The sequence below is a fragment of the Hemiscyllium ocellatum genome, chromosome 11 (genome assembly GCF_020745735.1).
Source record: "Hemiscyllium ocellatum isolate sHemOce1 chromosome 11, sHemOce1.pat.X.cur, whole genome shotgun sequence".
Classification (NCBI taxonomy): domain Eukaryota; kingdom Metazoa; phylum Chordata; class Chondrichthyes; order Orectolobiformes; family Hemiscylliidae; genus Hemiscyllium; species Hemiscyllium ocellatum.
In genome coordinates, this window is record NC_083411.1 from 88272563 (window position 1) to 88286045 (window position 13483).

Below are 13483 nucleotides of genomic sequence, written 5' to 3' on the forward strand. Positions count from 1 at the left end.
AGTCGGGAATTGAACCCGGGTCTACAGGTGCTGTGAGGCAGCAGTGCTAACCACTGTGCCACCGTGCCGCCCACAGCTCGGTGAAACTTATAACCAGTGGTGTTCCACAGGGACTGCAACTGTTTATAATATATATTAATGACTTGGAAGTAGGAAGCAAATATATGTACTTTGCATGCCACACAAAAAAAATAGGTGGAAAGGCAGGTTGCAAAAGGGATACAAACACTTTACAGAGATATTGAGAGCTTTTTACTCATTCACTTAACCAAATTGACTATAAAGTGGGAAAATGTGAAGTTGATCATTTTGGAATGAAGAACAGATGACCAGTATTATTTAAAATGGGGAAAAACTGCAGAAAGCTGCAACACACACACACACTCTCTCTCTCTCTCTCTCTCTCTCTGATGTGAGGGTACTTGTGCACCAAACAAAACCCATCCCACAGATGCAGCAGATGATCAGGAGGCTAATGGAATGTTAGCCCTTTTTTCAAGAGAGTTGGAGTAGAAAAGTCTTATTACAACTGTGCAAGGTGTTAGTGAGACCACATCTCGAGCACTGTGTGCAGTTTTGGTCCTGTTAGTTAAGCAAAGATATTATGTCATTGGAGCCAGTTCAGGGAAGGTTCACTAGGGTGATCCCTGATATGGAGGGATTGTCTTCTGTGCAAGGGTTAAACAGATTAGGACTCGACTCACTGGAATTTAGAAGATTGAGAGGTGGTCTAATTGAAACATGTAGGATTCTTAAGGGCTTCACAGGATAAATGGTGGGAGCATCTTTCCCCTTGGAAGTGTCTAGGACCAGAGGCATAGTCTCAGAATTAATGGGTACCAATCTAAGACTGAGATGTGGAGGAATTCCTTTTCTCAGATGGTTGAGTCTTTGCCACAAAGTGCTGTGGTGCAGAATCCTTTTGTATATTTAAGGCTGAGATTTTTGGTTGATCTTCATCAGTAGGAGAATCAAGGGTTGTGGGGAAAAGGCAGGAAAGTGGATTTGAAGACCAGCCATGATCCTGTTGAATGGAAGAGACTGTTTGGGGAGTCAATAGGCCTATTCCTGCTCGAATTTCCATTGGCAGTATAGTTCCACCATTTTGTGCAGTTAAGCAGCCCGCTATGATTCAATCTTGTAATGAGTCATTCACAAGCCATTCCACCTTTCACGTTATTTACCAGTTAAAAGGATGAGTCTGCAGCAGAGGCAAACAATCCAATAAATTTGTAAAAGACGAACAAAATCAGAGCTGTTTGATTGTGGTAGAAATTGTAAAAGAAAATGTTTAAGAAAATACTAATTTTTCCTCGATCTAGTCAGCAAATGCCTATTGACTGTTACAACATCCAGCAAATTGTATGATTCTTTTGATAGCTGTTATTTATTTTATTGAGGTGCCACAGACCAAAAGTCCAAGATTTGATGCTCGATTGCACAGAATTAGCTATTCTCAGCCAGATCAGCAGGAGCATCACAACAACTCTAGGTTGGAGAGGGGGGGACAAACAGTCCCAGTTACTGATCATAATTCAGTTTTCTCTGGTAACCCCATAGCCCAACATATTCCTCACCTTATCATTACCGTCCAGCTAGGTGATCAATCAGTAGAGTTACAACACAAGATTACATGTGCAAGATAACAGAAACAGTATGCTATATATTCTATGAACAACATACACTGCCACAATTAATCAGATTGGAGGAGGACAATTAAACAATCTGAGAACACTCCACAAATATCCCTCTCCTCAACAATGATGGAATTCACAACATCATTGAAGAGAAAGCAAAAATTAGATTTGTCAGCTGGATGATCTATCTCAGCCAGCAGCAGAGAATACGTTCTTCAGACAAAAACATATGAAGCAGGTCACAGCAGGAAACAACCGGCAAGAATGGCAGTTTAATGTTCCAGGATTTGGATGTTTCAGATAAGATAGAGGGGGATGTAAAAGAGGTAAGGGAGTTGCGTTACTTATTAGGGAGAATATCATGGCTGTATTGAGGGAGGATATCTTGGAGAGCTCATCCAGCAAAACCATACGGGTAGAGCTCAGAAATACTTAGAGATGCAGTCACTGATGGGTTATACTACAGGCATCCCAATGGTCAGCAGGACATAAAGAAACAGATATGTGGGGAAATTATGGGAAAATGTAAAAAACAACAAGGTTGTTGCAGTGGGTAATTTTAACTTCCCTTATATTGACTCTGTCTCCCTTAGTGCCAGGGGCTTGGATAGGGGGTACTGAATTTGAGAGGTGTATCCTGGAGGGTTCCTTGAAGCAAATGTAAATACTCCAATTAGGGAAGGGCCATTGTCGTCCTGGTTCCTGGGAATGAGCTTGGTCAGGTGATCAAGGGTCAGTGTGGAAACATGTCAGAAATAGTGACCATAATTCCATAAGTTTTACTTATGGATAAAATAAGATTAGTCCTTGGGTGGAAGTACTAAATTGGGGAAAGCTAATTATAACAATATTAGGCAGGAACTGAGGAATATAGATTGGGGGCAGATGTCTGAGGGTAAATAAACATCTGTCATATGGGAATCTTTCAAAGGCTAGTAGATTAGAGTTCAGGACCAGCATCCTCCTATGAATTGAAGGATTAGGATGACAAGGTTCGGGTATCTTGGATGACAAGAGAAAATGTGAGCTTTTCCTTTTCAAAAAGGAAAAGGAGTTATACATAAGGCTTAGGAAACTGAACACAGACACAGCCCTCAAAAGGATATAAAGGAAGCAGCAGAGCACTTTAAACAAGAATTAGGAGAGCTCAAAGGGGACATGAAATTTCCTTGAAAAACAGGATAAAGGAAAATCAAGACATTTTATAAGGAACAAGAGGGTAGCTAGGAAAAGGGTAAAATTCATTCAAAGTTAAACCAAGGAATTTATGCATGGAGCCGCAGGAAATGAACGAGGTCATATTGACAAAGGAAAAGGACATAGTGAATGGAGAAGGGTATATTAATATTCTAGGGCATGTCGATATAGAAAAAAAGTGATGGTGTTGGATGTTTTGTAAAGCATTATGGTAGACAGAACCTAATGGGATCTATGCCAGAAAACTGAGGGAGGAGAGTGAGAAAATTGCTAGGCCTTGTATGAAATATTTCATCCTCTTTAATCACTAGAGTCCGAGAGGACCGGAGAATTGCTAATGTTTTGTTTAATAAGGGCAACAGGGATAATCTGGGAAATTACAGGCTAATAAATCTGGTCAATGGCAGGGAAATAACTGGAGAAGATTATTAGAGACAGGATTACTCACATCTGTAAAAACAAACTTTTTAGTGATATGCAGCATGGCTCTATGGAGGAAAGGTCATGTCTCACAAACTTGATTGTGTTTTTGGAGAAAATGACAAAGATGATTGACAAGGGCAGGGCAGTGGATGTTGTCTACTTAAATCTTAGCAAGGCCTTTGACAGTCCCTCATGTCAGCCTGATACAGAAGGTGATGAGCTGATAAGATGGACACAGAACTGGCTTGGTCATAGAAGACAGAGCAGTGGTGAAGAATGTTTTTCTGACTGGTGATTTGTGACAAGTGATGTTCTACAGGAATCAATGCTGGGACTTTATATATATATGATTTGGATCAGAATGTAGGTGGTCTGATTTGTAAATTCACAATTCCCCCAATCTTTGTGTCATTTGTAATAGTGAGAAAGATTGCTGGAGGTTACAGCAGAATATAAATAGGCTGGAGACTTGGCCAGTGAATTGGCAGATGGCAGTTAATTCAGACAAACGTGAGAGTGATGCATTTCAGAAATGTAATGCAGGATGGAAGTATACAGTAAATGGCAGAACTCTTAGAAACAGGGTCCTCAGCGTACAGGTCCACAGTTCCATGAACATGGCAACACAACTGGATAAGGTGGTCAAGAAATCATATAGCATGCTTGTCTACATTGGTTGAGGCATAGAGTATAAAAATTGGCAAGTCCTGTTGTAGTTGTATAGTACTTCAGTTAGGCCACATTTGGAATATTGCATACAGTTCTGGTTGTGGGAAGACAGGAGAGGCTTTGGAGAGGGTACAGAAAAGGTTTACTAGGATGTTGCCTGGTTTGAGGGTTACTAACCAGGAGAGATTGAACAAACTTGGTTTATTTGCACTTGATTATCGGAGCCGGAGGAGTGACCTGATAGAAGTTTACAAATTATGAGAAGCATTGATCAAATGGATAGTCAGAATCTTTTTCCTAGGATAGAAATATCAATTACGAGGGGATATAGGTTTAACCAAACAAAAGGGGGAAAACTTTAAAAGGAGATTTTTTTTAAAACACAGAGGTTGGTAATTGCCTGGAATGCACTGCCAGAGGAGGTGGAGAAACAGATACAATAGCAACGTTTAACAGAATCATAAACAGGCAGGGAATAGAGGTATGTAGACCATGTAGAGGCACAATGTTTTTAGTTTAGATAGGTGTCTTGTTTCATGACAGTACAGTACAGGCTGTTCAACCTGTCATAAAGTCATAGAGACGTACAGCATGGAAACAGACCCTTCGGTCCAACCCGTCCATGCCGATCAGATATGCCAACCCAATCCAGTCCCATCTGCCAGCATCCGGCCCATATCCCTCCAAACCCTTCCTATTCATATACCCATCTTAAATGTTGCACTTGTACCAGCCTCCATCACATCCTCTGGCAGCTCATTCCATACACGTACCACCCTGTGTGTGAAAAAGTTGCCCCTCAGGTCTCTTTTATAGCTTTCCCCTCTCACCCTAAACCTATATGCCCTCTAGTTCTGGACTCCCCAACCCCAGGGAAAAGACTTTGTCTATTTATCATATTCATGCCCTTCATAATTTTGTAAACCTCTATAAGGTCATCCCTCAGCCCCCGACGCTCCAGGGAAAACAGCCCCAGCCTGTTCAGCTGCTCCGTGTAGCTCAGATCCTCCAAACCTGGCAACATTCTTGTAAATCTTTTCTGAACTGAAAATTTTTGCTGGAAAAGTGCAGCAGGTCAGGCAGCATCCAAGGAGCAGGAGAATTGATGTTTCGGGCATGAGCCCTTCTTCAGGAATCTGCATCACAGATGCCCGAAACGTCAATTCTCCTGCTCCTTGGATGCTGCCTGACCTGCTGTGTTTTTCCAGCAACACATTTTCAGCTCTGATCTCCAGCATCTGCAGCCCTCACTTTCCCCTAGAAAATCTTTTCTGAACCCTTACAAGTTTCACAACTTCATTCCGGTAAGAAGGAGACCAGAATTACACGCAGTGTTCCAACAGTGGCCTAACCAATGTCCTGTACAGTCGCATCATGACCTCCCAACTCCTGCACTCAATACTCTGACCAATAAAGGAAAGCATACAAATGCCTTCTTCACTATCCTATCTATCTGCGACTCTACATTCAAGGAGCTGTGAACCTGCACTCCAATGTCTCTTTGTTCAGCAACACTACCTAGGACCTTACCATTAAGTGTATACGTCCTAAGATTTGCTTTCCCAAAATGCAGCACCTCGCATTTATCTGAATTAAACTCCATCTGCCACTTCTCAGCCCATTGGCCCATCTGGTCCAGATCCTGTTGTAATTTGAGGTAACCCTCTTCGCTGTCCACTACACCTCCAATTTTGGTGTCATCTGCAAACTTACTAACTGTACCTCTTATGCTCGCATCCAAATCATTTATGTAAATGACAAAAAGTAGAGGGCCCAGCACCGATCCTTGTGGCACTCCACTGGTCACAGGCCTCCAGTCGGAAAAACAACCCTCCACCACCACCCTCTGTCTTCTACCTTTGAGCCTGTTCTCTATCCAGATGGCTAGTTCTCCCTGTATTCCATGAGATCTAACCTTGCTAATCAGTCTCCCATGGGGAACCTTGTCGAACGCCTTACCGAAGTCCATATAGATCACATCTACTGTTCTGCCCTCAATCTTCTTTGTTACTTCTTCAAAAAAAGTTTGTGAGACATGATTTTCCACGCACAAAGCCATGTTGACTATCCCGAATCAGTCCTTGTCTTTTCAAATACATGTCCATCCTGTCACTCAGGATTCCCTCCAACAACTTGCCCACTGGTCTACAGTTCCCTGGCTTGTCTTTACCACCCTTCTTAAACAGTGGCACCATGTTTGCCAACCTCCAGCCTTCCAGCACCTCACCTGTGACTATCGATGCTACAAATCTCTCAGCAAGAGGCCCAGCAATCACTTCTCTAGCTTCTCACAGAGTTCTCGGGTACACCTGATCAGGTCCTGGAAATTTATCCACCTTTAACCATTTCAAGGTATCCAGCACTTCCTACTGTGTAATCTGGACATTTTGCCAGATGTCACCATCTATTTCCCTACAGTCTATATATTCCATATCCTTTTCCACAGTAAAACTGATGCAAAATATTCATTTAGTATCTCCCCCATTTTCTGTGGCTCCACACAAAGGCCACCTTGCTGATCTTTGTTGTGTTATTAATTGTAGGCACTGGATATTGCAAGGACTGAGGACAACAAAATCCAGCTGTACAGAAGAACTGAGCTTTATAACTAGCCATACCCTTAATTAAGCCGGTGAAGTCTATCACCAGTGGTATTTACACAGAAATAACTTGCTCACAATATTCAGTTTGGGTCCTGCTAAGCGACTTTACTCTACATTTCCCTTATTCTTGCACTGTGGGTGTACCTATACTAGATGGACTACAGCAGTTTAAGGCAGCAGCTCACTACAACGTCAAAGGGAATCAGGGATAGGCAATAGTGCTGGCCTTACCATGATCCTCACATTTCATGAATGAGCAATAAAAATCAAGTGCCCGTGTGTGGTCTCAAGACACAATACCAATTTTAAATCTGGTTTAAGTTCACTCTGCAGTTGAATCCATTAGAGATACTTTGTATAAACTGACAGAGGCCAAGTAGCTATGTAGGGAAGGTTGTGTAGTATAAACATGGAGCTGAAAAGAGGCCGTGCTTTCAGAAGACAATGAAAGGGAAAAAAAGTCAGCGAAGTTTGTTTTATTCTCTCGCGGAATGTAGGCATCATTAGCTGGCTATATTTATTGCCTCTCCCTAGAAATATTTAGCACCAGGTTGATCAGTATATAATAATGTCTCCTTCCAAATTAGTGGCTATTCTAACTTGAAGGAAAGGATCGTTTCTGGCATCAGTGTGGGTGTCAGTAAAACATGGATATTCTGGTTAACCTCCAAACACTTGGAAAACAATTAACATTCTGGTAGCTAATGTCATTGCTTTTAAGGCCAAGAGTTTTCATTTTGAACATATGTAAAATTTGCCATGAATTAGCATAATTGAACAGCATTTTAGAATGCAATCATTTTAAAATTTTGAAATACAAAATATCCCTTGATGCACTTAAAGTCAGTTAATCCAATCCAGTTGAAAATGTATTTACCTTAAGGAAAAAAAAAGCCTTTTTAATCACAACGTCTATTTCACCATTTGTGAATAACCCAATTTTCAATAACTGAGAATATCTTTGCAAAGAATTCAGGACCATTAATTGTATGCAGTCAACTTGTTAAAATATTTAAAGGCTTTTCAAAAAGGTGTTAATTGGTATCCTGTGCTGTTACAATCATATTGAAAATGGACTATTAATATTTAACTTCTCACTTGACTTTAATACCTGAGACTTTCAGGGTCAAATATGATTTCAAGAAGAATACTGCTGATCTAAAATTGCTGCTATATTTACCTGACAAGCCTCAGCAATTCACATGAAACATAAGACAGTCTGCCTCAGAACTGCTATTTTAATCAAGATGCACTGAAACGCATTAAGATGTTAAGATTTACATCGCATATTTTACACATATTTGATAATAATTGCACATGTTAGAGATTAATCATTTTTATAACTATTCAGCTTGAAATGAAACGATGACACACACTAGAATCTGGAAAGGAACTGTACATCAACAGCAGCCTTTCAGCAAGAATACTGGAAGTTCTTCTCCACCACCAGTCACAGAAACCAGCACCAACGAAAAAGCAACTTGGAAAAAAAATGATTGTTTGAGAACACAAGCTCTGCAAACTTTGCAACTGCTAAAGAAATGGAGAAACAACTAAACAACTCTACTCTAGTCTTTTCATTCAAAGAGATTCTTAAGATCTCACGGTGGCACAGTGGTTAGCACTGCTGCCTCACAGCGCCAGAGACCCGGGTTCAATTCCCGACTCAGGCGACTGACTGTGTGGAGTTTGCACGTTCTCCCCGTGTCTGCGTGGGTTTCCTCCGGGTGCTCCGGTTTCCTCCCACAGTCCAAAGATGTGCGGGTCAGGTGAATTGGCCATGCTAAATTGCCCGTAGTGTTAGGTAAGGGGTAAATGTAGGGGTATGGGTGGGTTTCGCTTCGGCGGGTCGGTGTGGACTTGTTGGGCCGAAGGGCCTGTTTCCACACTGTAAGTCTAATCTGAAGAAATAGTGGACCTTTAGTTCTTAATGCTGTTAATTATCACTTAATATAAGGGTGACTCTTTCTCTATGCTCATGGTAAAAATGACCTTGATGCAGGAAGAGGGAGTTCAAGGCGAATCACTTTCCCATATTGCAGCCTGCAAAATATTCAGTCAATTCAACATAATGGACAGAAAATCACGAAGGTTCCATTATGCTGGACAATCTCTCTTGCCCAACTATTCGTGAATTTTGTTCAAAAATATTTTTTACAGCTAGTGCAGGGCTGCATCTACAGTCAATACATGTATCATGATAGATAACAGTTTCAGACCAGTCTTATTTATAAAGACATAACAATAACTTCTCAATCTAGCAGCAATGACCAGCCCACCAAGAACACTGCAGCAATAGTAATTTGAAAAAAGGGATTTGGAAATCTACCAGCATCATCTTGGCTCTTCCACCAACAACAGAAAATCAAGTTACCAACTGACATTTACACTGAAAATCAGACTTGAAATCAAACAAAGCATCTCTTAACTGCATATAGTCAATTTATCGTAGCCATCAAACTTCAGGTATATTTAATATTTATGGAATACAGTTTTACATTTCTGTGAAATCAATTTCATCATTAAATCATGAGAGATTTTACACAGATGAATTAATCACAGTCTCACTAACCTACAAACACTTCTTACACAAGCAGTGAGATCACTTACCCTTCAAGACCATCAGTGTCAAAGGAGGCCATAAAGTAGACATCACCAGTAGGCGTTGGTGGTCTATAAGCAATCTGAAAAAAGTACAGAGTATATGAGCTCACATTAACGTGTAGCTTTGTGTTTTAGAAAAGTTCTTACCTACAGGTGATTCAATTGTCTGGGCTAGGGTCACTGTTATACTGTAGAGCCACCAAAGATATCCCTTCAGTCTATGACTAGGAATTTTCTTACAGTAAAAGGGAGAAGACCAGAGATACAATCTCCTCAACCAGCTTCATAAATTCCCCAGTTTAATATCATACTAAAACCTGAAGAGGTTGTCTATTAAATAAATGTAACCTGTAATTAAACAGAAAACTAGAGATGCCATCATTCTGAAATCTGTGCAGAAGGTTTGGGTTGGTGACAAGTGACACGTATCTTTCACTCTAAAAAACAAAAAGAAAAGGGGCAGCACGGTGGCACAGTGGTTAGCACTGCTGCCTCACAGCGCCTGAGACCCGGGTTCAATTCCCGCCTCAGGCGGCTGACTGTGTGGAGTTTGCATATTCTCCCCGTGTCTGCGTGGGTTTCCTCTGGGTGCTCCGGTTTCCTCCCACAGTCCAAAAAAATGTGCAGGTTAGGTGAATTGGCCATGCTAAATTGCCCGTAGTGTTAGGCAAAGGGATAAATGTAGGGGAATGGGTCTGGGTGGGTTGCGTTTCGGCAAGTTGGTGTGGACTTATTGGGCCGAAGGGCCTGTTTCCACACTGTAAGTAATCTAAAACCTAAAAAACAAAGAAATTCAGCTGGTCTGACAGGGTCTGTGGAGAGAAAGAGTCAGCATTTCAGGTCCAGTGACCCTTCTTCAGAAAGGATTGTAACTAGGGAAAGGTGTGATGAATTTCATGCTAGCTGCTTATTTTGTACATACTTGCAGGAAGTGCTCTACCAAATTCAACAGCAATTACCCATAGGAAATTGGAACATTTAATCTATGAATACGTACAAGAAAAGCTCTCACCTGGTTTGAACGGGGAGATTCTTCATCATGAAATTCTGAATCCTCAATGTCTTCAGCAAACACAAGTATCAGTCCACAGACCATGAGATATGAAATTGACTGAAGATTCATAGTTTCTTGTAAAAACAAAGCAAAAGCAAATTATTCCAATTTATTACATTCACAGGATGTTTTGAAGATTCCATTCTTGGCATAAACTGTCATGCGACTCGAGGTTGGAAATTGGGACCACGTAAATTAGGTTTACTGTTCCACACTGACTACCTAACCTGTGCAACAACCAATCTACTTGAAAAGGAACTAAATTAGAATGGACTTTCCAACAGATGGGTAATCTGCTTTGACAGGTTACAGTGCAGCAGAACTGAAAGTTACCAAATAATATCTGTAAATTAAGTTGCAAGTTTAAGTGGTATTGCATGTGTTTTGGATGCAAGAAAACACTACTTTGACAGGTATATTTTTCTAGTGTTATAGCTGGATAATGACAAACTAAAAAAAAAACACACCAAGTTCATGAAGCAGAGAGAATGGGAATTTGTACTCTGTGCATTAGATTATTACTGAAAGAATATTGTGACAGTTATTTTCCTGTTTGTATGATGATGTCCATTTCAGACAGGATTAATCTTGCAAATACACAGATAATTATGACCAAATAGCTACTGTTCAATGTTATTAGAAATCAGTCATTGTGATGCAAATTGAAAGTGATTTTTCTTTAAACCTGCTCAAACATTGGGACAATTTAAAGGGCATCTAATGGATCTAACTAGTTAGACTTTGCCCTAGCATTGTTTGATACTTAAAACTTATTGTGTGGCATCTTGAATTACAAACTGGTAACAGTGCAATCACAAAACTGTTGCAGAGAAATAAGCCATTTGACTATTCTGTCTGCACTGGCTCTTTAAACAGACATTACCTACTACTAAGTTGCTACTTTTCTCCATATTCTTGCATTATTTATATCCAGCTAATTACTCCATATCGTCTTTAATACCTCAATCTAACCTGGTTAGAAGTCACATAACACCAGGTTATAGTCCTGATAAAGGGCTTATGCCCGAAACGTCGATTCTCAAGCTTCTCGGATGCTGCGTGACTTGCTGTGTTTATCCAGCAGCACATTCTTGACTCTGATCTCCAGCATCTGCAGTCCTCACTTTCTACAGGTTAATTGGACATCCCAAGATTTCAGAGCGCTGCTTCATCAGGTGATCTTGTCCACCCCAGTCCAAAACTGGCATCTCCATATCAATTTAACCTGATCCCGCCAAACTTCTAGCAATGAGGGAAAGCAGGCGAACAACGGTAGTCCTTACCAGACTGAAGCGTTGCGAAATGAATAGCACAAGGTCTGAGAGGTAAAAGTACAAACTCCATAGGTGAATTCAATGTCAAATCAGGTACAGAAAGGAAATGCATTTAATTTTAACTTTTTACAATCAATCAATCTGTAGAAATGAGGCTCCTGTGTTTGTAATTGTTATTTTTCAGTGAATAACACTTATCAAACATGGAAATTTGCCCACCCTTTAATATATTTTAGTGGTAAATCAGGCAGCTAAGTGTGCACTAAAGCTGGGCAGCTGCTTTCATTCAAGCAGTAACATTTGGATTTTGCTTTAGTTACGGCGTGCTTCCATCAGATATTAACTTTTACTCCCATTTCCTTCGTGGCTTTAGCACTCATTCACATGTTTCTGATTAGGATGATGTTCAATTTAAATTGGCCAGAAGGTGGATGTGGCTGTATTTCCAGTTTTATATGGCCAGTAGCCTTGAACAAAGGGATGTGATGATCTACCTTGACCGCTATAGGAGTCGAGAGTACAGTCCACAGCCGGAATCTAAAGTTCAAAAAAGTTAAGTTGTGGCCATCCCTTAAAAAAAATCCTTATTGATTACTCTAGAAAATATGCATAAGGTTAAGGTGACTGCAGAGCCAGGATCAGAGACGGTTTTTAAAAAAGAGATGAGAAAGACACGCTCCTTGTTTCTGACATGATTACACTGACAGCTCTGGATTACCAAACTTTATCCCATTTCAACAGTAACATTCCACACTGTAAGTCTAATCTAATTAACCTTCCCGCCTTCCCACAAGGAGCTCGGTTAGACTAAGGAGCAATCATTTACACCTACTGTTGTTTTGATCCTCAGCAAGTTGTCTTCCACCACCCAATGCTCTCGGCCGGTGGGTATCGGCAGACGCTATCGCCAACTCCCCGACCTTTACCCCCGACAACCGAGAGACCTTTCACCAACAGGGCGGGGTTTACCTGCGGGACACCATGGCAACAGGGCGGGGTTTACCTGCGGGACACCATGGCAACGGGGCGGGGTTTAACCTGCGCGACACCATGGCAACGGGGCGGGGTTTAACCGGCGGGACTCCGCGGAAACGGGTCGGGGTTTAACCGGTGGGACACCATGGCAACGGGGCGGAGTTTACCTGCGGGACACCAGGACAATGTGGCGGGGTTTAACTTGCGGGTCACCATGGTAACGGGGCGGGGTTTAACCTGCGGGACACCATGGCAACGGGGCGGGGTTTAACCTGCGGGACACCATGGCAAGGGGGCGGGGTTTAACTTGCGGGTCACCATGGTAACGGGGCGGGGTTTAACCTGCGGGACACCATGGCAACGGGGCGGGGTTTAACCGGCGGGACACCATGGTAACGGGGCGGGGTTTAACCGGCGGGACACCATGGTAACGGGGCGGGGTTTAACCTGCGGGACACCATGGCAACGGGGCGCGGTTTAACCTGCGGGACACCATGGTAACGGGGCGGGGTTTAACCTGCGGGACACCATGGTAACGGAGCCGGAACAGAAGATGTATCGCTGTCACTTCATTCACTGGTGCTTCTTATATTTAAACTTCATCAAAATTTCTTCGTTAGTTTAAATGGAGTTGTCATTGAGTTTTATTATTATTTTGTGACTGAATCTATTTCATTGTTTACCGCCTTCCACCTCCGTCCTGCCCAGGCATCAGGAGGGAGCAGCACCCGGCCACACTCTCCTGGTGTGGACCTTCAGACATCCCCCAGGAGAGTCTCTGCTCGGGGCTGCTGCATAAACCTGCACTCACTCAGGAGACGTTTTTGTTCCTCTCCCGGAGTGTTATGCTCGTACGTCAAATGCAAAAAAATAATTGCTCTAATCTTCATGTCTTTTCAAAGTCCTTCAGTGGCCTTCAGCTTTCTTTTTGAGAATATGCCTTCTGAAATATGGTTGTCTCTGTGGATACTCTGAAGAGGTATAATTTCAACTGTACCATGTACTATGCATCGAATGACTTAACGACAATTGGAGTATTATAAGCAT

General features: G+C 41.8%; 1 protein-coding gene across 2 annotated transcripts in view; it reads right to left on the minus strand.

The window, feature by feature from the left end:
* The window catches only part of LOC132820496 (calnexin-like), a 34906-nt gene extending 22470 nt beyond the window's left edge, over positions 1 to 12436 (minus strand). The window contains exons 1-3 of one of the 2 annotated variants that reach the window (XM_060832697.1): positions 12294 to 12436; positions 10146 to 10261; positions 9140 to 9213 (exon numbers count right to left, since the gene is read on the minus strand). In XM_060832697.1, the coding sequence (XP_060688680.1) occupies positions 9140 to 9213; positions 10146 to 10256 (185 nt within the window). In that variant the 5' untranslated portion in view covers positions 10257 to 10261; positions 12294 to 12436. Of the gene's footprint in view, positions 1 to 9139; positions 9214 to 10145; positions 10262 to 11148; positions 11212 to 12293 lie in introns of those variants that run through there. The other variant, XM_060832698.1, reaches the window with a different exon arrangement.
* Positions 12437 to 13483: the final 1047 nt, after the last annotated feature.